At 39.8% G+C, this 26,508-nt stretch overlaps 2 protein-coding genes across 4 annotated transcripts in view; one reads left to right on the forward strand and one right to left on the reverse strand.

Moving 5' to 3' along the window:
* Positions 1-26,508, forward strand: part of ZSCAN25 (zinc finger and SCAN domain containing 25) — a 161,100-nt gene that overhangs the window by 98,570 nt on the left and 36,022 nt on the right. The gene's annotated exons all lie outside the window — the stretch shown is intronic.
* LOC100435763 (cytochrome P450 3A7-like) lies at positions 1,019-26,271 on the reverse strand. The gene is made up of 13 exons (XM_002817733.5): positions 26,201-26,271; positions 21,681-21,774; positions 18,200-18,252; positions 16,181-16,280; positions 13,532-13,645; positions 13,178-13,266; positions 11,746-11,894; positions 10,529-10,656; positions 9,483-9,549; positions 6,904-7,064; positions 5,011-5,237; positions 3,394-3,556; positions 1,019-1,155 (listed from the first exon to the last, which is right to left on the reverse strand). Exons 1-13 carry the CDS (start codon positions 26,269-26,271, stop codon positions 1,060-1,062), a joined length of 1,512 nt encoding a protein of 503 aa, XP_002817779.4. The 3' UTR covers positions 1,019-1,059.

Genomic DNA, 26,508 nt, shown 5'->3' on the forward strand with positions numbered 1-26,508 from the left:
TGTCTCCCAGAAATATCAGGGGAGATGGGCTGAAAACATTAAATCAAAACTAATAATATAATAATGGCTTCAGTTGTATGTTACTAAATATATGTGCAACAAAAAGGCGTATATTTTTGTTTGAGATGCAATCTCATTCTGTACCCCTGGCTGGAGTGCAGTGGCATGATCTCTGCTCACTGCAGGTTCAAACAATTCCCCTGCCTCAGCCTCCTGGGTAGCTTAGATTACAGGTGTGTGCCACCACACCTAGCTAATTTTTGTATTTTTAGTGGAAATGGGGCTTCACTATGTTGGTCAGGCTGGTCTTGAGCTCCTGGCCTCAGGTGATCTGCCCGCATTGGCCTCCCAAAGTGCAGGGATTACACGCGTAAGCCACTATGCCTGGTCAAAAATGTAATAATTAAACTATGAATATTCTTTCTAAGCAATGGGCAAAGTCATAGTAGATTAACTCTCACCTATGTTAATAATCAAATTGGAGTTCTGACAAAGGCCCCACATCAACAGTGATTACAATGATTTAAATATTTACTTGTTGGTTCTCAGTCCTCAGTTCTATAGTCTTCTAATTAATGTGTGGGAAGTATCCAATAATACTTTTATAAAGAGGTTTTTATTGATTTGCTTAATATAAAACTTACTATAGAATACTCCAGATATAACATGTGATATAAATGTCACTGTTCAAGCCATCAAAATAATTCTTATTTTCATTAATGATTGTGGATGAAGTTATTGAGAAATGTTTTTTCTGTTATCAGAGCTCAGGAGGAGTTAATGGTGCTAACTGGGGGTAGTGCAGATAGTCCTAGGAGAAGCAGAAAAGCCAAATCTACTTCCCCAGCACTGATTTGTTCATCTCCTTTATATTACCAGTATAACGCTCTATACAGACCATGAGAGAGCACAATGCATGTATGGAATCCTGGCTTATTTATGCAGTACATTGGATGAAGCCCATCTTCATTTCAGGGTTCTATTCACAAAGCAATTTGAGATCTCTGGTGTTCTGGGGCACAGCTTTCTTGAAGAGCAAAGCAGAAGTCCTTAGGGAAATCAGGCTCCACTTACAGTCTCATCCCTTGACTCAGCCATTAGAACAATGGGTTTTTCTGTTCGAAGAAGTCCTCCAAAGCGTAATTTCAGGGGGATCTGCAACAGTTAAACAAGCATATTGAGAAGCATTAAATAAAGCCAAAGTAGGGAGTATAGCATCAAAGTAAAAAAAAATGCATTAATGACAATAATGCTTTGTAAACATATGAAAACTACTTTGAGCATTATAAATCTTGGATTCTTTATGCTTACTCTATAAGATGTGTGAAGATTGGATAGTGAGAGCATTCATCATCTATCATTTAACAAAATATTTATGGAGCAACTATTCTGTGCCAGGCCTGACCTGAAACAAATTCATGGGAACCTGTGTTCTTTTTGATTTACATTTTAAGTAAAATGGATGAGTTTTAAAAATTTAAACCAGATTATTAGGTATAATGGTAAACTATTTTTGAAGAGTTGCAGAAAGTTAATTTTGTGTATGTTGAAACTTGAAAGGTAATCCTGAGTACCTATTATACATTTTAATTATATGGACTGTCTTCAACTTCCAGAGACCAGTAATTTCCCCCAATTGAACCCATCCAGTGTAAAGATGGGAAGACACCTTCCGGAAGCATTATCGTTTTATTTTTTTAACATATTCTCTTGGTTTCCAAGGGTAGGGCAGGTGGGGAACCTCTCAATTCCTACAGTGTTTTGACTCAACATTTAGCCCCATTCTTATTGAGACACTGCTTCAGTGTTGAGGGAACACAACAGATTGATATTCTGATCTCCATGGAGTGATGGGCAAGAAAATTGCCATGGAGATCAAGAAGTGCCAGCTTGGGACTTCCAAGGGAGTACCTTCCCCATCCCAGGTGTGCCAGAGGACCACTTTCTCTCAGGGCTGAGTCCTATGTCTGAGCACACATATGGGATAGCTACATAGCTGGCCTAAAGCCACAAATAATGTGGAATATGGAAATAATATGGAAACCATCTCTATCTTCTTCCTCTTCTATGTAGAAAGCCTGCTTAAGGTGTGGATTTGCTTAATAAATACATAAGACCTAGAAATAAGATTTATACGGTCTTGCTTAATATGAATCAATGACATCTGTTCTTTAACTTCTTCAGAGAAAAGATTCCAAATCTTTTTTAAATGTAACACCTTATCATTTAAAAATTTTCAAAAGGGATGAATATATTTTCCCTACAGACAGACATGCACATGCACATGTGCACACATGCACACACATGCAAATACATGAATGTCACTTTGTTAAAAGTTCACATTAAAAAACTTAATATTTGTATGCAAGCCAATTGACTGCATATCACTCCTTAAACATTTACCAAGTGCCCAAATGCTTGAGTTAGATGAGGTCGCTTGCAAGGCACCACTGGGATATTTTAAAAGGAATAAAATGAGAGGATACTGTTAATGGATAGGGGGAAGACATTTTTAGATACAGAGAAAATATAGAGAACAAAATTCAATGATTTAATGGCAAGTTATGAAATTATATGATAATAGTCTCCAGTAACCAATAACAGAGCAGAGGAGTAAAAGAGCTGTGGACTAGGTCGAGAAGACACCTTGGAGGAGCTTGAGAATTGAACTAGGTCTTGAAAGATAAGAACAGAATGAGGAGAAGAAAGGGAAGAAGATTAATAGAGTTATAATTGGGTTGAAAAGGATCCCAGTTGGATGGAGCTAGGCAACTGGAAGTTGAGGTCAGTAAGGATGGCCTTGGACTGTGGTAGTCCTTCATATCCAATAGAAATACTTTAAATTAGTCATTTTCCACCTTGGCTTCACATGAGAAGCAATTGGTGAGCTTTTAAAGCCACACTCTGGGCAAATTAGTTTAGAATTTCTGAGATGTTCCAGGCATCATGAATTTTTAAAGCTCCCTGGTGATTCCAATGTACAGCTAGTGGTTGGGAGCCACTGTCATGAGAAAGTTTCTACAAGTTGTGGGAAGGAAAAGCACCATTCAAAAGTCAAAACAAGATAATAATTGCACTTCACAATTGTGCAAAATACTTCCCCATCTTTCCAATCGACTTGAAACTGAATTTAAATTTTGCTCAAATTCAGGGAGACTGCAGTTAGTCATGCCATGCTAATCTACATTGACGTTACATGATGTTATTAATGCTACAGGTTTTGAATGCCAGAACTGAAGCACCCTTAAAGATCATAGATGGGTCCAAATAGATTCCTTGGCCCATAGAACAGATTATTAAAAGTTTAAATGAGTGTATTCTTTTTTAAATATATAGACCCTTCAGTTAAAATAATTCTTAATAAAACATTATTTATGCAGAAAATTGACTGACCTGTGTTTCTTTACAAGGTTTGAAGGAGAAGTTCTGAAGGACTCTGACTAGAGCAAATTTCATGTTCATGAGAGCAAATCTCATGCCAATGCAATTTCTGGGTCCATTTCCAAAGGGTGTGTATATGTAAGGATCTATGTTGTCCTTGTTCTTCTTACTGAACCTGGTTCCATATTGGTAGATATTTTAAAAGTTAAAGACATAATACCCCTAAGAGTTACATGTTAGGGTTTCTTACTTAGGGCCCACCCCTCAACTAGTAGTACACAGGATACTTTTGTGGACTAGTCATTGAAATCCTGCTGTGCTTATTTTGCTGTGAGAATTGTAAGCTACAGATCGTTTCTACTCTCCTTACACTATAGGAGCTTTCAGTCCTGTTGAGAGGAGATAAACAGTGTTGCAAAGAATATTTATTTCAAGACACTCAGATTATATTCAGGGTGGTGATGTGTTCACACTTTAAAAGGCACATAAATGATGAGACTGACTGATGGAAAAGTAAATTCCTCCCTTGCCTCACATTTATGTTGGTCATGAGGAAGGAGAAGAAGAAATTGTCTTGCACTATTACAAAATTGTTATTTTTTGCTTCTCCTCTCCTCTCTTGTTTTTCTAAGTCTTCTCCTTCTCCTCCCTATCTTGTCTTATCCTTCCTTCTCTTCCCCTTCTCCTCCTTCTTCTTCTCTCCATCTCTCCCTCTTTCTCCCCCACACCTCCATAGAAGAGTTTAAGTCAGATAATTTACACAGGCATATGATGCTACTGTACCAATGCAAAGCAGGATCATCACTGCTTTCTTTGTCTATCTGTTCCACTAACCTATAAATTCTTTGAAGATTAGACCCATGTTTTTTATTCAAACTTGACTCCTAAATATTTGATTATATTGAGGAAAAAATATTCATTTGTGGGACATAATAATAGCATTGTGATCATGTGTTTTTAAAAGAGTCCTTATATTTTGGACACTTATAACCCATAAGGACATAACTGATGACCTTCATTTTAAGTTGTTGGGACTGTGGGTGGCTGTAGTTTCCTTTATTATTATTATTATTATTATTATTGTTATTATAATACTTTAAGTTTTAGGGTACATGTTCACAATGTGCAGGTTAGTTACATATGTATACATGTGCCATGCTGGTGTGCTGCACCCATTAACTTGTCATTTAGCATTAGGTATATCTCCTAATGCTATCCCTTCCCCCTCACCCAACCCCACAACAGTCCCCAGAGTGTGATGTTCCCCTTCCTGTGTCCATGTGTTCTCATTGTTCAATTCCCATCTATGAGTGAGAACATGCAGTGTTTGGTTTTTTGTCCTTGTGATAGTTTACTGAGAATGATGATTTCCAATTTCATCCATGTCCCTACAAAGGACATGAACTCATCATTTTTTATGGCTGCATAGGGGTGGCTGTAGTTTTCTTTTATCTAGTCTATGGTTTGTAAAGTGTGACAATGATCAATTTCATGATAAAAAAATCTCTTAAAAATAAAAAGACAAGCAAATGATTGTACAAGCCCATGACTGTCCTGTAGATTAAGAGAGGCAGAATATGCTTGAACCAGGCTGGTTCAGGGAGGGATCCCTTCCCAGGGGCCTTGTACCTTTCAGGAAGGAACTTCTCAGGCTCTATCCAGTACTTTGGGTCATGATGAAGAACATAGCTTGGAATCATCACCACCACCCCTTTGGGAATGAACATCCCATTGATCTCAACATCTTTTTTGCAGACCCTCTCAAGTCTCATAGCAACTGGGAATAATCTGAGTGTTTCATTCACCACCATGTCAAGATACTCCATCTGTAGCACAGTATCATAGGTGGGTGGTGCCTGGAAAGAAAGAAACAGATTTGGATAAATTGAGATTTTGAATTAACTTTTAACTCAGTCCATGCAGTACTATTGACATGTTAGAAGCTCCAGAGAATAACTCATACTGGTAAAGGATCATAGCATGCATAAAGTGTTTTTTTTTAATTTTTATTTTTTAATTTTATTATTATTATACTTTAAGTTTTAGGGTACATGTGCACAACATGCAGGTTTATTACATATGTATACATGTGCCATGTTGGTGTGCTGCACCCATTAACTCATCATTTAGCATTAGGTATATCTCCTAATGCTATCCCTCCCCCCTCCCCTCACCCTCATAAAGTGTTTTAGTAACTGTCATCCTCATTGATGTGCTCAATGGCCCACTGAGATGTCTGGAGGAGTTATGAAAGCGGGAGACATTCAGGACTGCTCTCTCCCCAGGGACTGAAATCCTTAGCATAACCGTCTAGTGGTTTTTCTTTCTCATGGAAACAAACATGACTAATAGGCTATGACCACTAGCATCAAATAAAATATGACAAAGTGATTGTCACCTTTCAAAAAAGAGATCACAAGTCTGTAACCAAGAAAGTGAAAACTGATAGAAAAAGCAAATTCTCTGTGCCACACAAGGACTATTGGTCAAAGTCCTGCTTCATGACTCTTTTTGTTATATATACAAACAAAAACAATTACTAAGCAGGATTTGTATTATATATATGTGTGTGTGTGTATATGTGTATATATATATACACACACACACAGAGGACTTTTGTTATACACATAAAATGTGGAGAGAAACACTATATTATATAAAATATCTATCAATAATTTGAGGAAAAACTAGTCCCTTTCTATCCCAAATATGACAAAAGAAGGTTCTGGTTGGATGTTACCAGAGCACATGATTTAAGTGCTAGTGGAAGTTATAAAGAGGATAGAACCCCACACAGCCCTGTCCTCACTTGCTGAAACAGTCTCCTAGTTGTTGCTTCAGGGCTGGACTGTAATCTCTGAAGAACATCCCTTTGTGTTCATCTCACTGCCATACCCAGGCCAGCCCCAAAGCCGTGTCTCTTCATACCACAAAGGATCCAAGTTTTGGCAGAGGTCTGAAAACAGTACGGTTGATATGCACCTAGTACTTGGTGTTATATTTGAAAGGCAATATTATAGAGTTTAAGAGTTTAGCTCAGGAGTCAGATACCCTGGTTCCTAGCTTGGCTTCTTCACCAGTGGTTACCTGACTGAAACATGAGACACGTGTGGGGCAGAGCTGAGTCAGCCTGCACAGCGCACCCAGGGCCAGGCTCCATCAGACCACAGCCAGACCAGAGCAAGTCCTGCCAATATCACCAGAGCTCACTATCAAGACTTGTGAGCAATAAATGCTTATGGTTAGATGCCACCGAGGTTTTTGGATGTTTTTTATTTAGCATTATTGTGATAACAGAAAGCAGATGAACCATGGCCAGGACTGTTTAACAGAGATCTTATACTTCTGCCAATAGCAACCATTCCCTATGTTTCTTTCTTTTTATTTTTAGAGCCTTCCTACACAGCGTCAGTGAAAGAATCATGACTATGCTTTTTATAAAAATTCTCCTGGGAAATGGTGAGGAGGCAACTTTGCTAAGGTTTCACCTCCTCCCTCCTTCTCCACGTATCATCCACTCACCTTATTGGGTAAAACTGCATCAATTTCCTCCTGCAGTTTCTGCTGGACATCAGGGTGAGTGGCCAGTTCATATATAATGAAGGAGAGAACACTGCTCGTGGTTTCATACCCAGCAAAAATAAAGACAATTGATTGGGCCACGAGCTCCAGATCAGACAGAGCTGAAAGGAGAAGAAAGACATTTTAGGTAAATCAGGTCAATGTAGGGCATCACAGTTTATATGAAGAGAAATCTAAGTGAAGCCCTCAAATCCCTAGGGGAAAAAATAGAAAAGCAGTTCAGAGTCTCACTGGGGGTGGTTTTACTCTGATGTGTATCTTATAGAGCCAGAACAAGGCATATCATTTTAATCCAGTTTCCCCCAAGGTCTTCAAGAATGTGGGCCATCCACTCCTCCTTGTGCCATCCCTGCCATCTGCACAGCTCGGTAATTTCCAGAGAAAGCATTTCTGCATAACATACTCAGTGTTATGGGTGTGCTCGTTTAATGATCCTAAAAGTACTTTATTGTAAATTAATATGGGGTAGTCTTCTCTCCCAAGAAAAATGTAATTTATTATAGCTAAAATATACCTTGACAAACTTTGAGAGAATTTGCAACATTAATGGTTAAATGTATGGAAACTAAAGGACCTTTCCTTTAGATATGTTTGAGGGAACTTAAGAGAGCACTATTGGAATACAGACCACATTTTACTACTCAAAGTGTGGTCCATGGATCAGAAGCATCTGGAATTAGAAATGCAAAGTCTGTGCGCGCTGGTACACACCTGTAATCCCAGCACTTTGGGAGGCCAAGGCGGGTGGATCACCTGAGGTCAGGAGTTCAAGACCAGCCTAACCAACATGGAGAAACCCCATCCCTACTAAAAATGCAAAATTACCCAGGCATGGTGGCTCATGCCTGTAATCCCAGCTACTCGGGAGGCTGAGGTGGAAGAATTGCTTGAATCAGGGAGGCTGAGGTTATGGTGAGCCGAGATCATGCCATTGCACTCCAGCCTGGGCAACAAGAGTGAAAACTCCATCTCAAAACAAAACAACAACAACAAAAACAGAAATGCAAAATCTCAAACCCCACCGTTGAACTACTGATTCAAAATCAGAATTTCACAAGATGCGGTGATTTGTGTGCATAGCCCAGCTTGAGAAGTATGGATTATATCTTTGAAATGCATCAGGTGATAGATGTAGGCTATAGGTCTCAGAATTTATTATCTCAGGATGTACAGCAACTGGAGATGGACAAAAAGCCAGATGAGTGGTGATTGACTTCAGTAATTCACAACCATGTAATTCACAACCAAAACCAATATGAAAGGAGAGTGAGAAATGTCGACCGAGCTGTGATTTGCCAGTGAAGATTTCTGTGATGCAGTTGTGGGTAAATTCAACTATCTAATCATTGTATTCAGTTACCATGAACCTGATGATACTGATGTGAAATTGAACTATAATCTCAAAGTTTAGAGCTCTGCTGTCCAATATGGTAGCCACTATCGACATGTGGCTATTTAAAATCAAATTTTATTCAATTAAACTTAAATACAATTTAAAATTTTTCATTAGTGGCACTAGCCACATGTGCAGTGCTCAATAGCTATATGTGTCTAGTGATTTCTAGATGAAACACTAAAACAATAGGATATTTCCTTTATCACAGCAAGTTGTATTGGGATAGTAGATGAATAGATAGATGGATGATAGATAATAAGTAGATAAATAGATGATAGATGGATAGATGATAGATAGATAGATAGGTAGACAGACAGACAGACAGACAGACAGAAGTAGATGTAGACATGGACATGGACATATTTAAAGCAGTATGCTGAAGTCAGCCTACTCCTGCTCTCTAGAACCAATGATTAAATATTCAGGAATTTTGTGACATGATTGCCAAATCTTGGTGGCTTGAAATTGAACATGGCCATCATTTTGCCACTGTCATATTAATAATGACTTCAGTGAAAATCATACATGGGTTGTAAAACTAGTAGGTGAAAGATTGAAGACAAAGAGGATATTTACACGGTCTCAGAGGTTTTCCCCACAAGTTACTCATCCATTCCAAAGGAAAAAATAACTTTGTAGTAGATTAACCTGGTGAACACACTTTCACCAAAAATTGCCAGTTAAAATCACCCTAATCAGCATGCCTCCTGATTAGATGTTAGATGCATTAAGTTGCTGCAAAAGTAATTGTGGTTTTTGCCATTAAAAGTAATCACAAAAATAGCAATTACTTTTGCAGAAACCTAATAAATTTCCAGGCAGAAACTTTAATTCTGTGGATCTGGAGGAGGCTGAGAACTGGCATTTGGTTTTATGTAGGTGATCCACAGACTGCTGACTCTTCCTGGCATGCCAGGGTTGCCCTTTAAGCTTAGAACATGGCCATCTATGCCTGCATGCCTCTAGAAAGTGCCTCCAGCTACCATTTATAACATCCAAACCTGTGTCATTCTGCTATGTGGCAGAAATTCTCATCTTCCTGGAATACTTCCTGCACATTTTCAGAACAAGGCCCTCCCTCTGAGTGCCCCACAAGTAGCCCCCAGAAGCACACTTTGGTTACCTTTGTGGGACTCAGTGTCTTTCAAATTCTGAGAGTCAATCATCAGCTGAAGGAAATCCACTCGGTGCTAGAAGCAAAAAGAGAAATTTTATTGACAGAAAGTGACTCATGAAGTCAGAAGTAAATCAGAAGTGCAGTCCTCAACCTCCCTTCTAAGAATATGGCCCCTTGGAGACCAGAAATCTGACGGGTGTTGCCTGAGTCACCAGTGAAAAAAAAAATCCATCTAAATCCTTGGAAAGCAAGATGTTTTCCTGAAACAAATCTTTCTGGTCTTATCCCTGGTCCTAACTGCATACCCATGAAGGAATCCTGGACCTTTTATTCTTCTGTCTTCTTCTTCACCAGTGTGCACAAAGATTATTCTCCTGACATTTCCAGAAGTTATCAGCAGCTTTGGTGGGAGCATCTTCAAATACTCCAACATTCCCAAAATCTATACAATCTTCAGTGACACCTCCCTGACCTGCAGACATCCTTTGGCTGCAATCTAGGGCTCATAAAAGCAAAGCTGAGTTAGCCAGCCTTGCAGCCTCAATTCCCATAAAAGACCCCTGTTCACTTGAGGCTGTGAGAGGGCTCAAATGTAACACACTACACTTCAGCAGGTGGCCTGATAGGGCCTTTCATTGGAAAATGTGTAAAATAACAGGCTTGTACTTGAAATGACTCTTCACTGATCTATGATCTAGAGAAAGCATAATACCAGTAAAATATATTTCCAAACAGTAATGTTTATCCTTTGACAATTTATTGAAGGGAAGTGATGTGATAAAGCTTTATCTGAATAATGTTTATGCCATGGCATACTAATTCTTGTGCCTGATATCAAATTTTAAATGCTATCTCTGACTTATTCTCATATCTTCTTCCTCAAACTCCACTTTCTGCATTCCTACCAAATGAATTATCTTGCTCTAAACATAAGTACTCTTTGTGTTAAAATATTTCTCTAAAAACATACAGGGAAGTGCACCAATCATATGTATATTACCTAAAAATTATGAAAAACTAAACATCCTCCTATAACTACCTCCACGTTTTACCTTTTGTGTCTCTTTGAGGCGACCTTCTTTTATCCGTTTTACAGATTTTGTTAGAAAACTTGTAACTTCTCTTGGAAACACAGTGACATTTAATGCTTCAAGAATTGGGATAAGGAATGGAAAGATTTCTGTAGGAAAAAAAAAAAACAACAGAAAATGAAACCATCGTGAATGTGCAAAATTTACCTGGAGTAATACTAATTTTCTCTACCAATCAGAAGAATAAAATATATCAAGGTTCTCAACTGGAAGCCATTCCTTCTATGACTTTTGCCCCTCTTTCAGCCAGTGGCTGAGCAAGGGCAGGTCTATGCATAGGGACCACCACTACAGCAGTGAGATCAGCAGCCCCTTCTGCATCTTTCGAATAATGAAAAAACCAGAACTCAATGCCCTAATCTCTTTGCCTTTATCTATTGGACGAGAGTCTCTTACGATAACCCAAATCATAATCTGCTGCTTAAATTAATCTTGCTGTTCAAGAAATAGCAGGTAGTCAAGATAGAAATAACACAGCATATCTTTGTCACCTATCATGGAATAAAGCTAAAATCAATAAGATAAAGAAAACTGGGAAACTCACACATATGTGGAAGTTAAATAATAAACTTTTAAGTAACCAATGAGTCAAAATAGAAATTAAAAGGGCAAATAGAAAGTGCTTTGAGCTGAACAAAAATTAAGATGTGATAGGCCAGAATCTCATGGTATTTAGCAAAGAAGTGCTCAGAGGGAAATTTATAGTTTAATGAGTAAATTTAGAAGAACAAAAAATCACAAATCAGTAATCTACATTCATGCCACAACACAGTAAACGGAGAAGGGCAAACTAAGCCTGAAGCCAGCGGAAGAAAGAAAATAATACAGACTAAAGTATAAATTCATGAACTAGAGAATAAAAAAAAACCCTGACAAATTAATATCATTTCTATGAAGCGTCCAGAATAGGCAAATCCATAGAGGCAGAAAGTTGATTAGTGGTTGCATATGATGACAGGGTTTATGGCAGTGGGTTGATAGCTAAAAATGTATGAGGTCTCTAGATTGACAAAAATAGTTTCAAAGTTTAAAATGGTGATGGTCACACATATCTTCAAATGTACTACAAACCATTAAACTGTACATTTTAAGTGGATAAATTACATGGTGATTTACATTTCAATAAAGCAGTTATTTTTAAGAGAGAGAGAGAGAAAAGGAAATAGTAGTCCACATACTTATTGACAGAGTCAATGGATCTAATGAATTAAATCTTAAAAGCTTCTTGGTGTTTTCCACAAAGGGGTCTTGTGGATTGTTGAGAGAGTCGATGTTCACTCCAAATGATGTGCTAGTGATCACATCCATGCTGTAGGCCCCAAAGAAGCTAAGTGGAGAAAGACGTGGAAAATTACAATCAGCACCTCTTTACCATCCTTCCACTATATGTGCAACAGGAAAGCCACGTGTCCAGTCAAGACAGACAAAGAGCCACAGACTTTCAGAACTATCTACTGGATCATCTCCCATCACACTCCCTCAGAAAGTGGTTATCAGGTGCCAGTGACGCAGCTGGCCCTATGCTGGGGGTAATGGAGACCCTCAACTGAGTTAGACTTACCTCTGGGATCAAGGAGCCTGTCATAGGGAGACAGACACCCACTATCATACAACTACAGTAGCATGTGTTGAGTGTGGATGATACAAGATGTGTAAGTACTCTGCTTCAGCAGAACAAGAGTAGAAAAAGTCACTCTTCCTAAGGGGCTCAAGACAGGTGACATTGCCTGACTGCAGACTCTATGCCCAGAGCTGATTCCTCTTCAGGACTTCACAGAACAGCAACACCCTGTTCTGAGCTCCTAGAAATATCGTCCTTATTCTCTACAATCCCTGCTCAAGCTTTGGAAAGTTTCACTATCCCCAGCTCTTGTGAGCTGAGATTGCCCTGATGGCAGAATCATTTTAGTAAAATATAATGACCAACAATGTCCTGGTTTAAAAAAAAGTCACTAAAAATTGATTTGGAAATTCCTATAGATGAGTGACCATGTATCCCTGGTCTTCCCAGGACAGGCTCAGATTACACCTGTTGTTCCTGCATAATTGAAGCACATACCAGTGTAGACAGCAAATAATAGGTTTACCCTACCTTTAGCATTTATAGCACCCTGTTTCTTTAAGACTGGAGGAAAAAGCAGTGGTGGGAATGTTTGATATTTAGTATTCTACTGATATCCTCAGAAAAACCATGAAAGGGTCAAAGTTATTCAAAGTTCTCCATTATAACTTTCCCACTCTACTCACTGCCAACCAACAGATACCAAGTGCCTTCCCCTTCTACCATCCCATACACGCCATGCTTAAAACTTCGGTACAATCACACATTTTCCCCCCTAAAGTATGCATTTAGTCTTCCAGAACATTCAGGCTGACAATTTAATGGATAAGTAAATCCTTGCCCATGTGCATACGGGAGAAGACCTTTTTCCTCCAGCTGCCCCACCTCCTCTTGGGAGCTGCTCCATTGTGGGGCATTGAAGTGGCAATACCACAGACATCCTTTTGTCTGGTCACTGGAATAACCCAACAGTGGGAATATCAGCTCCATAGCAGGCAGCTGGAGGGGCTCATGACAGCTCAGAACCCCATGGCTGCGCTTCTACTTACTCTTTCAAGGTGACAGGCTTGCCTGTCTCTGCTTCCCGCCTCAGATTTCTCACCAACACATCTGCATACTGGGCAATGATAGGGACCATCTAAGCACAAAACACAACACCACCCATTGTTAAATGTGCAGACACAAGTCCCAGAAGGACATGACTTTCCCTGGCATGGAACAATAAGTGAGATTTTATAATGAATTTTGTGATGTCTTTTATGTACATAAAGATAAAAGACCATTTTTAGGAAGCTCAAATTCAGCAGACTACCCCTTGGAAAGGGACTGTGATCTTACTTTCTACCTGTCCCCACCAGATTTATTCTTTAAGTTTCTAATTAAAACTCATGTTATTTTCATACCTCCTTGAGTTTTCCACTGGTGAAGGTTGGAGACAGCAGTGATCGTATTCTCTTCCATTCTTCATCCTCAGCTCTAGAGATGGCACTTTTCATAAATCCCACTGGACCTAAAGGCTAGAGTTCAAAGCAGAAACATTTTGTCCTATGTCAGTTGTGGAGATCTCCATGGTTGTAGAAAATGTGTTAAACAGGCATCACGTATTCAACAGTTATTTAGTGACTGTCTACTAGGTGACGGGCCCTAAGCTAGATGCTCAATAGAGATTTATCCCAGGTGCCCAGTGTCCTGGGATGTGTTTGTGTGGGGAGGGGCAGTGTTCGGGAGACCCAGACACCTGATGTGGTCTCCAGCCTCTATATCCCAGTCTCCTTTTACATGCAAATTATCCACATGGTAGGCAACGTGTTCTTCCAGTAGAGTAGACAGAATCAAGACCTAGCACTTCTGCAGAGTAGAGAGGGAGTGGAGACAGACAAGCAGGTGACTTTGGTGGACTGTATGTTGCCTCAGATGAGCTGTCTTTATGTTCTCCTACAGCATGGGCAACATGAAAAAGAGGTGCCTCATTGTGGTGGTTTTAAAAAAATGGTAGGTAATACTTTTAAAACTAGGAACATATTTTGAAGAAATAATATGATTCTATGAACATTCTTTTCTCTTAATTTTTAATTCCATGGATAGAAAGAAAAAGAAAGAGATAATTATTTTTGCCAACTTGGCTATTAAGCCAGCATGCTTGCACCTTTCTTTCATCTTCCATAACCATATTTTGTTTTATAATGGGTACTTACAGCACTCTTTTATGTTAATAATTCAGCAAACTAGGGAGAGAAAGTTCCTCAATTTGATAAAGAGAATCTACAAAAAAAACCCACTTCATCTAAATCATGCTTATTGATGAAAGACTGAATGCCTCCCTCCTAATATTAGGAACAATTCAAAAATTCACCACATTTACTTGACATTATACTGGAAGTCCTAGTGCAATAGACAAGGAAAAAGAATTAAAAAGGCATACAGATTGGAAAGGAAATAAAAGAATTGTCTCTATTTTCAAGTGACATAATTGTCAATGTATAAAATCTCAAGGAATATACAAAAAGACTTCTAGAAATACTAAGTCATTTCTGCAAGGTTCTATGATACAAGATCAACAAACAAAAACCAAGCACGTTTCTATGTACCAACAATCAATATCTGAAAATACAAGAAAAACATAATATCATTTACAGTCACTCCAACAAAAATGAAATACTTTAGCTGTAAATCCAACAAAACATGTACAGGATCTGTATGCTGAAAACTACAAATTGTTTAAAGCAATCAGAGAAAATCTAAGAAAATGGAGAGGCATACTATGTTCATGAATTGAAAGACCAAACATAGTAAAGATAAAAACTTTCCCTAAATTGATCTATACATTTATTTCAATTCTTGTCAAAATAACAGCATGTTTATTTGTAGACACTGAGAAATTCATTCAGAATTTTTATGGAAAAGCAGAGGACCTGGAAGAGCTAAAACAAATCTGAAAAAATACATCCATAAAAGTGGGAAGAATCACTCTACATGATGTTAAGAGTTACTGTACAGCTATTAGAGTCACCAGTTTGTTGTTGGTGGAGGAATAAACACAGTGATCAATGGGACAGAATAGCAAATGAGAGATGCAAAGAAATATGCCCAATTGATTTTTAACAATATGCCCACCTTTCCAAAAATGGCGTTGGAAAAATTGGACAGCCATAAGCCACAAAAAATGAATGTTGATCTAAATCTCATACCTTATACAAAAAAAACACAAAATAGATAATAGAGTTACATTTAGTAGAGCATTAAACTTTATGACTTTTAGAAAAATTGGCAACATAGGAAGGAGGGATAGGCAAAGAACTTTCAGACTTGACACCAAAAGTCCAATCCATAAATAAAAATTAATCCATTAGCCTCCTCAAAATAAAAAATGTTTGACTAAAAAAAGCTCTGATAAAGACCCTCTCAGAGAAAAAGACTTGTGACTGTAGGAGAGCAGCAGGGAGCCATATGGAGATGGAATGGGTCTGCATCTTGATCATGCTGGTCATTGCACAAATCTACAAATGTGATAAATTTGCATAGAACTACCCACACACTCAAGACCAGCCTGGCCAATATGATGAAACCTCATCTCTACTAAAAATTCAAAAATTAGCAGGGCATGCTGGTGCACACCTATAGTCCCAGCTACTTGGGAGGCAGAGGCAGAAGAATCACTTGAACCTGGAGGCGGATTTTGCAGTGAGCCAAGACTGTGCCACTGCACTCCAGTCTGGGTGACAGAGCGAGACTCCATCTCAAAAAATAAACAAACAAAAAACAAAAACAAAAAACAAAACTACACACACAAATGAGGGCACATAAAGCTGGTGAAATCTGAATAAGCTCTGTGAACTGTATCAATGTCAATTTCTTGTACTATAGTAACATGAGTTTACTGTATTTATAGTTATGCAAGATTGCAAGATGTTACCATCTGGGGGGTACAGGATGAAGTGTACATGGAACCTTCCTGCACATTTTTTAGGCAACTGTCTATGAACATATAAGAATTGTAAAATAAAAATTTAATCAGACAATGAGTATTTTAATTTCAAAAAATGGACGCTTACCCTCCGGTTTGTGAAGACAGAATAACATTCTTTCACTAGCACTGTTTTGATCATGTCGGGATCTGTGATAGCCAGCACAGGCTGTAGACCATCATAAAAACTGTGTGGAAAAAACAGATTTGATTAAACATCAACAGCCTTATACTACAGCTGGAGCCAAACCCAGGAAGCCAGACTTTGATCCTGATGTTACATAATCCCGTAGATGTACAATACACAGTAATCTTAGGTTCTAGCACATTAGGTATAAGACACAGCAAGAGTCTGACACCCAAGTCTTCATATGATGAAGGGTAATGTGGGCCAAACAGGGAAGAGACATTGAAAGACAAAAGAGCTCTTCAAAGAGATCATGGTTAGAAATGACGAGCATTTGTTAAGCTGGGTGGTGCATACATGGGTATTTCCCATGCCATTCTCCACAATGTTTCATATGTTTAAAATATTTCACTTTTAAAAAGAATATTAGGTCCATGAAAAATTGAAGGCAAGTAAGTCATCAAATGCTCACAAGGACTAAATGTGTCAAGGGCAGTTGTTGTGGGGCCCATGGACATCCAGAGCTGTGTGTTCTTTCTACTCAGTCGTGTTGCCTGTATGGGTCATGCCAGCTCCACAGCACCCTCAGGCAGCACTGTGGTTTCGGAGGACTTGATGAGACAAGATGAACTACAAAGAGGCAAAACCTTCTCCCTGATGCTTCTAGTGAATGAGCACACCACTGCACCTCTTCCACCAGTCTTACCAAACCTCTAGCCCCACTGACAGGGAACAGCTGCTGCCGTTGGCTGAGGCCACCTTATAAAATCACAGTCCATCAGCCCACCAGGAAACACAATGATTTAAGAATATTCAGCATTTCTTCAAATTCAGCAGAAATGTATAGACAAAGATATACTCATATATCCTTCTATTAAAAAGTCTTTATATATATATTTTTATTATACTTCTATAGGTGGGAATTGAACAATTAAAAAGTCTTGGCTTAAAGTTAATAATGAAACAGAATGAAAAATTCCACACTTACATAGAAAGTTAAAAAAAAGAAACAGCAGAGCATGGTTTCCCAATCTGTTTGTCTGTATCACTCAACCCTTCTTTCAAAAGCATGTTAAATCCAAAGTTTAAATGAAAGAGTTTTGGCTTTTAATTGAAAGTGAATCGATGTGGGAAGGAGATGATGCCATGCATTTATGAGCACATATCAGAAGAGTCTGAGACAATGCATGTGATAAAAGGGCACCAAAGGAAGAAAAAAAGAAGAGGGGAATAGGCAGACACTGGACAGAACGTGATGCTGGGAGTCCTTGGGCCACCGAAGCCTGGAGAAAAGTGGTAACCACAATGCTCCCAGTCTAGTTCAGACCAAAGACCTCAACACTTGGTGACATGTGGGATACTTGGCAGGACAAGTCTCAAAAAGTTTTACAATAGCGAGTGTGAATGTTGTGAGAACCAAAATTATAGCACATCTGTGTGTGTGTGTCAGTGTGTCTGTGTGCGTATGTGTGTGATTAAAAACCCTGACAAATAAATCAAAGAAGGCTATGAAGAGTGGATTCTCCTGCTTGTGTGCCTGATAACAAAACGATCACAGATGACTTGATGAAACCACAAGCTTGCAGAAAGCCCATCCCACCCTTACACAAAAATATTGCTGCAAGGACACCTGCCCAGCAACTGCCTGTCCAAACTTGGTGTGGCGTCACCCTTGTTACTGATCTTTGTAGTGAAGGAGAACTATTTCAAAACCCATATGAAGTCCTCCTCATATTTTCTTTGGAACATCTTTGTCTTCCTTTACCTCCCTGAATTTGCACATAGCTTATAATGTCACATAGATTCCCATTCTAATACTCTTCTCCCAAATACATATCCTCTTCCTTCAGAAAATCTCTCTGCAGTTAGGTTGGCCAGACCTTCATCCCAAGACACTCTGGGCTGAGACTGTCCTCTGTGCAGTGGGGTAAAGTCATCATAGAAACAAGTCTATCCAATGGAAGTTTCCAGAATACTCACCCCCAGACTTTTCTGTACTTTTTATAACATTCCATGTCAAATGTCCAAAAGCCCTGGGAGGAGAAACAAAATAATATTACATTATTATTTTAAATGTACTTAACCCTGCCTCTAATTGGGGCTGAAAACAGTCAAACAAGTCCAATGAAATTAGACTTGCTGGCAGTTAGAGGAAGCTTATTTAGATACATCATAAGGGAAAGGAGAGAAAACAGAGGAGGTATTTGAAATGGGAAATTTAAAATTACTCTTGAATTTTCTCCAAGTGTTGTGGATACTGCATGACTTATCCTTGTGTATAAATACTAAGTAACTCCTTGTCTTTCTGATGTCTTTTTACTTTTCCATGTGTTGTCTCTAAAATCTCAAATCCCTGAATGATCACCTCCAGGGGCTTGTGAAGAAACCGAGGATGAGGGAAAGTGAGTGAGCATCAGAAAGGAACATGCACTCTTTTATCTCTTTGTTCTTCATCCTTTTCATTTATTTCATGAGCTGGCTCTAGAATTCTAGCAGAATTGGAAAGTTACAGACACCAGGGACCTCTTTTAGTCTAGCAGATTTAGATAAGTATGAGGCATGTTTGTTGAGTGAGAAAATGAAAGAGTGACAGAATGACAAAGTGGACTCACTTTCCAGTTTTCCAGCTTAAGATGGAAGTTCTGAGAAAATGTCACCACTACACATCAAACACAGCAAATTATGACACTTCCTCAGAGTTTGCACTGAAACTAAAAACAAACCTTCCTGTTTCTACATTTCAGGGGTGAAATTTTATTTTTATTTTTTTTATTTTTTTTTCTTTAACAGCTTTATTGAGATATGCTTTATGTATCATGAAGTTTATCTCTTTTATTATTATTATTATTATACTTTAAGTTTTAGGGTACATGTGCACAACGTGCAGGTTTGTTACATATGTATACATGTGCCATGTTGGTGTGCTGCACCCATTAACTCATCATTTAACATTAGGTATATCTCCTAATGCTATCCCTCCCCCCTCCCCCCACCCCACAACAGTCCCCAGTGTGTGATGTTCCCCTTCCTGTGTCCATGTGTTCTCATTGTTCAATTCCCATCTATGAGTGAGAACATGCGGTATTTGGTTTTTTGTGCTTGCGATAGTTTGCTGAGAATGATGGTTTCCAGTTTCATCCATGTCCCTACAGAGGACATGAACTCATCATCTTTTATGGCTGCATAGTATTCCGTGGTGTATATGTGCCACATTTTCTTAATCCAGTCTATCATTGTTGGACATTTAGGTTGGTTCCAAGTCTTTGCTATTGTGAATAGTGCTGCTATAAACATACATGTGCATGTGTCTTTATAGCAGCATGATTTATAATCCTTTGAGTATATACCCAGTAATGGGATGGCTGGGTCAAATGGCATTTCTTGTTCTAGATCCCTGAGGAATCGCCACACTGACTTCCACAATGGTTGAACTAGTTTACAGTCCCACCAACAGTGTAAAAGTGTTCCTATTTCTCTACATCCTCTCCAGCACCTGTTGTTTCCTGACTTTTTAATGATCGCCATTCTAACTGGTGTGAGATGGTATCTCATTGTGGTTTTGATTTGCATTTCTCTGATGGCCAGTGATGATGAGCATTTTTTCATGTGTTTTTGGCTGCATAAATGTCTTCTTTTGAGAAGTGTGTTCATATCCTTCGCCCACTTGTTGATGGGGTTGTTTGTTTTTTTCTTGTAAATTTGTTTGAGTTCATTGTAGATTCTGGATATTAGCCCTTTGTCAGATGAGTAGATTGCAAAAATTTCCTGCCATTCTGTAGGTTGCCTGTTCACTCTGATGGTAGTTTCTTTTGCTGTGCAGAAGCTCTTTGAAATTTTAACTATGGAAAAGAAGGTCTGAGGAATATGTGTCTTGGGGGTACATCTACTAAAGGGTTGACATGGGAAAGGTGGTGGGTGTCAGACCTCTGAGCCCAAGCCTGCAAGTATACATCCAGATGGCCTGAGGCAACCAAAAAACTACAAAAGACGTGAAATAGCCAGCTCCTGTCTTAACTGATTGACCAACCTTACAACATTCCATTATGACTTTTTCCTGCCCTGCCCCAACTGATTGATCAATTGACCTCCTGACATTCTTCTTCTGGACAATGAGTCTTATGATCTCCCCAAATGCACCTTGTGACCCCTCCTCTGCTGACAATAGATAACCTCCTTTAACTGCAACTTTCCACTGCTTACCCCAGTCTTATAAAACTGCCCCACCCCATCTCCCTTTGCTGACTCCTTTTTCAGACTCAGTTGGCCTGCACCTAGGTGATTAAAATGCTTTATTGCTCACACAAAGAGTGTTTGGTGGCCTCTTCACATGGACACGCATGAAAGTGGGGAAATTATTGCTTTTGTAGAGGGAAAAAATTTGAAATTCCTAGGCAGTAATTAGACAACAAAGCCCTCACTTGGGAGAACTAGAATCTGAGAAACAAGCCTCAGGTATGCAGGAAAGATGATCTAAGCCAGAGAGCTGAATGCTGCTGCTGGCCCTGTGGAGATGAGCTCATAATTTCCCATCCAGGGACCAGGCCCTGAACAGAGCATCAGACCAGGTTAGGTACAAAAGTTTAGCCAAAGCTCACAGTCCATGTAGCACATATGACATTCTATTTAGTGAAATTAAATATTTAATAATTTTGTCAAATCGTCCCTTTTCTAGTGATTTTGCATGTGATTCTGCCTTTGTGTGAAAAATAAACCCACCAATTCATATCGTGCTTAAATATCTGAGGTTGATAGACAACCACTATCTCATCTCAGTTACATCCACTCCCTGCTCAGACTCACCCACAAGATGCAGCCTTTAAAGGAAAAGAAGTAAAGCAGAACCCGTTTGTTCTGTATCTCAAAGCAGCAAAAGATGTCATGGGGAGTAAGAGCTCAGGTAGAACCACGGAAATACCCTCAGGGAATTTGACATTTTTTGGAGAGGATTCAAGCAGGTGCAAATGACCCAATGGTAAATACTTGTGCTCCTTAATAAAACTGAGTTTCAAAGCTGTACAGAAGGAAGAGAAAAAAGGCTACTCATGAGCTCTTGCTACAGAGAGGAGTTTTACTCTCATGTCCACAGATAACAAACCAAAATCAAGGACTCCTGTTCCTACTTTTAATACTAACTAAGTATGACTGTACCTTCCTGGGAACCTGCTGGAGCAAAAAGGAAATGATCTTTATGGTGCTCACAAAGTCTTCACACCAAGTTGTGAACATCAGATTGCTGATCTACCTGATATTTGGGCTGTTCAACTGCAGCAAACCAGAGGTTCCTGACAGTTAGCAAGAGAGCCCCAGGGTAAACTTTGCCATGCTCTGGGTGATGCCTACACACTGTTTCTGAAAGTATAAAACCTCAGACCTTCCTCCTGATGAGAAGCATTTTTACTGATAGAACTAAGCTGCTGTTTGCCATCATAAGAAGCAAAAGAGGAAGCTCAAAAACACTCACCTTATGGAAGGACAAAGCATTTCCCACAAAAGGCAGAGGTGTGGGCCCTGGAATTCCAAGTTTCTTAAAAAGTCCATGTGAATGGGTTCCATATCTACAAAGTAAAACAGAAATCAGGTCACAGGGATTGTGACTTTATACATTATAGGGGCTGGTGAGTCACTGACTGAGGAACTGGAATGCCCAAGAGAAGGAGGTAATATCAAGGCAAGAAATAATAACAGTAACTCTGACGGCAATGATTGTATTTGTTCATCAGGTCCTTTCCCGCCTCCACCACGAGATATGAAAAAGTCACAATGATTAGCTCAAAGCAGCTGAAGTCTTCATGGTCCTAATCCTGGAATTAATACTTGATAAATATTCTCAAATGTGAGTGCTTCTGAGAGGTTCAGGCAGGAATTCCTCCAGGGCACTTCATTCCCTTATGTCTTTTTAGTAAGTGAACTCTTCCTTGATTTTGGGATTCTCATCCTAGTAGAAAGGGTGAGAATTTTTTTTTTTGTCTTCTGCAGTGATTGTTGTACCTGAGCGAGTTAGAAAAATGCCACACTTTGAGATGAATTAAGAGTCCTTTATTAGCCGGTGACCGAGAGACGGCTAACGCTCAAAATTCTCTCGGCCCTGAAGAAGGGACTAGATTTTCTTTTATGGTTTAGAAAGGGGAGGGGGGTCTAGTTAAAACAATTTTACAGAAATAAAGTAGGCAAAAAGTTAAAAGGATAAATGTTTACAGGAAAGTAAACAGTTCCAGGTGCAGGGGCTTTAAGACTATTACAAGGTGATAGACTCAGGGTTTTGGGCGTTATCAATCAGATGAATTCCTGTGAATTGTGGATATAGCTTGTCACAGTATCTTATCAGTTAATTGCATTCTTGGATGTGCTGGGAGTCAGCTTGCACAAGTTAAGTCCTTGAGGAAGGGGCTGCCAGTGAAAGAGCCAAGATGGAGTCTGTCTGACTCTCTTAGCTAAGGGAGAGTCAATTCAGGTGGAAACAAGGCTGGGTGATTAAAGGAAAAGGGAGAGTCTAAAAACAGGGTTAGTAAAAACAAGGTTGGGCATTACGGATGATGAGATTTTGCATCACTGCAACCACTCAATCACAGAGGGTCACTGAGAGCCTATGGTGACCCTGTCTTTAGAATTTGCTCAGAGGCTTTTATGCTTTTCTTTCCCTCTAAGTTCTGACCCTGTTTTAGGATCTGGCCCTTCTTAAACCACCATTCACAGAGAGGTCTTGGAGGAGTCACAGAGTCCTTATTTCTACAGATTGACAACTGTGTTCATGGCTTCTATTGGCTTTATGGAAATGTGGGCATCTTTCAGCTACACTTCAGTCTCTGTGATCAGATGATCTGGTTGGATTGAGCTATTGGGGAGGATGAATGACTCATATTTCCCTGAATGACAGTGTGCAGAAGAATCACAACTAAAGAACCAGGACGTTCCTCCTCTTGTGCAATCTAGCCTTACAACTAGTGATATTCACCTGATAAGCACAGTGCCAGTGGTATGGTCTGAATCTGCCTCTACCCAAATCTCATGTTGAAATGTAATCCCCAATGCTGGAGGTTGGGCCTTGTAGGAGGTTATTGGATATAGGGGCAGTTTAGCATGATTTAACACCATTCCCACCTGGGTGCTGTCCTCGTGACAATGAGTTTTTATGAGATCTGGTGGTTTATAAGTGTGTGGCACCTCCTCCCCACCCTCTCTTGCTTCTGCTCCAGCCATTTAAGATCTGCCTGCTTCTCCTTCACCTTCTGCCATGATTGTAAATTTCCTGAGGCCTCCCTAGAGGCAGAAGTCGCCATGCTTCCTGTAGAGCCTGCAGAACCATGAGACAATTAAATATTTTTTCTTTATAAACTATCCAGCCTCAGATATTTCTTTATAGCAATGGGAGAAAAGACTAATACAGCCAGACATGCTCATTTTTTTCAAGGTCATCAATCACAAAGCAGTTTATTGCCTCTGCACGTCAAATATCTCTGTAGGAAAACCGATTAAGGCTGCTGCTCCCTATAGCAGGCCTGCTTGCAACTCATATTGGATGGGTCATGTATGGACTCCCCCAAATGTGGGTTCTGGATGTCTACAGACCTTCTCAGTCTGATGTTACTGAGGGGTGGAAGACTGGAGGAAGAAGAAAAGCTGATGGAAGAGGTCACCAGCCATCAATCAATCATGAATCTGCTAGTCACACAAGGTTGTCCCCAGAGAGACAAATTAGGAAAATGTGGCTGAAAAGTATGGTGTATATAAATGGATCCATATACCTCATATGTGCTTTCAGCTGAAAGACAGACACCTTCTAATGTCCAGGTACCTTCCTGTTGATAGCAAAAGATGCAGTATTCCATGTAAGTAACCATAAAATGTTCCAGACAGTTCAATTAAGACTTTGTTTTCTCTTCTTTAAAGCGTTGCCCTTAAGGCAGTACAGGTTCCAAACATTCTGTACAAATCCAGTGACTGTGATAATATGTGGTAAAATACAACTGAGAAATGGCATGGAGGCTCGTGTTTGGAGGACCCAGCAGAGACAGCATAGCCAGGCCCAATAGTGCATTTGGATCCTTGCCCCAGAACAGTTAGTGGAAGTGTGTGCACCATCTACCACAACCAGGGTGGCCTTGGGTTTTCCCACTCCTGTTTCTTCCTTTGTTGTCACAGCCATGGAAAATCAATGACACTAATCTCTGCTTCTAAACTTTTTACATGTTATGTGATGTCTGAGACCAGGACAAACTATTGAGTTAATGTGTCAGCAGCATTGGCCCCCGAGGAAAGATCTAGGTGAGTGTCTAGACTCACATGGTTCCATGTCAAGGCAGAGGCTGTGCTGGGCAAACTGTTTAGTTTCTTTCCAGCTCCCCTCTGTTTGGTAGAGTAATGCCACTTTTGGTTCCAATGAAGAGGCTAACAGAAAAGCCAGTCATCTATTGCATGTAATTGTATAGGCCTAAGAAGGGCATGGTCTACACTATAGCTTCTGAATCCTGGCCTGTACTGGCATCGTCTAAGGCTAAGGTATTGTCTGCCTGACTGCCAGAATCTGTAGTGACAGCCCCACAACATGGCAGACCACACACAGAGTGACACTGATGGTGCTCTTGTGTCCAGGCTTCAAGCAGATGAGATGCCAACATGTTTGTCCTTCAAGTGACCTCCACTAGGGGGCCAGGACCCCTGAATATCTATTTGGAGTTCTACCCTGAGGGATGAGGAATATTTTCTCACTTCATACGGATCCTACCTGGATGCTTTTGCTGTCATCACTGGCTCACAGTCTTGCTTACTTCCTAGCCCTGAGAGTTTAGGATAACCTGCTAAGCAGGTGTATTTGAAATGGGGGTATTAAAATAAACTCTTGGGAAAGTAATTTTAAAAAGACATATACAATCTTGTCCTAGAGATATACATTTGTGCATTAGACTCATATTCCTGACATTATTCTGGAAAGGTGAGGTTGTTTTATACACATTTATTGTCACACATACTGAACTAATAGTCCTCTTTTATAACCCAGAAGGAACGTGCTGGAAATAGTCTATCTCCAAAAAAATCTGGCTTTAAAAAGGATGAATTTAAGCCATATCATTTCATGTTAAATTGCCAGTAGGTGGAAACTGTGTTACCACAACTCACTGAATTGCTAACTTTTCTGTGAAAGAATTAAAACGAGGTTTGTATTTTCTGTTTCCATGTGACCATAATTCCTTACTCTTAATAACTGTGAAACTGAGTTAGAAGTAAAATGTGACAGACGGGAAGCCTCCACTACACACAGTAGGGAGTGACTCTTCTCTCCACCTGCTCTAGGATGCCAGGATCTCATCGGCGAGAAGATTCATCCTCTTCTCCTGCAACTTAAAGGGAAAAATGTAAAATCCAAATTCTGGTTTGGGAAGCTGGGTCCAAACCATTGTCTATTAGATTATCCTCAATCAATGCTATCCCTAAACCCTTCTTTCTACTAAAGATGGATGGGGGAGATGCTTATTTATTCCTTTATAGATCTGCAAAAGATCCATCATAACCTCTATATGTTTGTAGCATCCAACACTTAAGCTACTTCTTGAAAATCTTTTTTTTTTCTTTTCTCTCTCTCTCTTTTTTTTTCTTTTTTTTTGAGATGGAATCTCACTCTGTTACCCAGGCTGGAGTGCAGTGTCATGATCTCAGTTCACTGCAACCTCCACGTCCCAGGTTCAAGCAATTCTCCTGCCTCAGCCTCCCAAGTAGCTGGTACTACAGGTATGCACCACCATGCCCAGCTAATTTTTGTAATTTTAGTAGAGATGGGGTTTCACCATGTTAGCCAGTCTGGTCTTGAACTCCTGACCTCAGGCAGTCCACCTGCCTTGGCCTCCCAAAGTGCTGGGGTGACAGGTGTGAGCCACCGCGCCCAGCCTGAATATCCTTTTTGATCTTCAAAACAGATAAGGGAAAGAGAGGCCTGATTAGCACACCAAGTCCAAGGAAACAGAGAAGAGGAGCCTATCAGTTACTCACAGATAGAGGAGTATCAGGCTGACAGCCAGGAGAAGCCAGGTTTCCACGGCCAAGTTTGGGATGAGATCCATCACTACTTTCCTTCCTTATGTCTCTCCTCTGAGTCTTTTTTTTTCAGCAGCGTGCTGCTGTTTGCTGGGCTGTGTTCGTGGAGCTTTCCTGCCCTGCACAGCAGTGATTCAGTGAGGCTGTTGGATTGTTTATATGGTGGAGAAGGAGGCAGGGCTGGAGCTGCAGCCAGTAGCAGGGTCCCCTGTGCTCTGCCTGCAGTTGGTAGAGGCTTCTCCACCTTGGAAGTTGGCAAAGAA

Source organism: Pongo abelii, chromosome 6 (genome assembly GCF_028885655.2).
Source record: "Pongo abelii isolate AG06213 chromosome 6, NHGRI_mPonAbe1-v2.0_pri, whole genome shotgun sequence".
In the NCBI taxonomy this organism is placed as follows: Eukaryota; Metazoa; Chordata; class Mammalia; order Primates; family Hominidae; genus Pongo; species Pongo abelii.

Excerpts from the sequence above, each read along its gene's own strand:
- LOC100435763 (XM_002817733.5), bottom strand. The coding sequence starts at position 26,271 with ATGGATCTCATCCCAAACTTGGCCGTGGAAACCTGGCTTCTCCTGGCT. Across the intron at positions 21,775-26,200 it reads AGCCTGATACTCCTCTATCT|ATATGGAACCCATTCACATG; the intron begins GTGAGTAACTGA and ends TTTACTTTGTAG. Across the intron at positions 7,065-9,482 it reads AGACACTGAGTCCCACAAAG|CTCTGTCTGATCTGGAGCTC; the intron begins GTAACCAAAGTG and ends TTCTCCTTTCAG.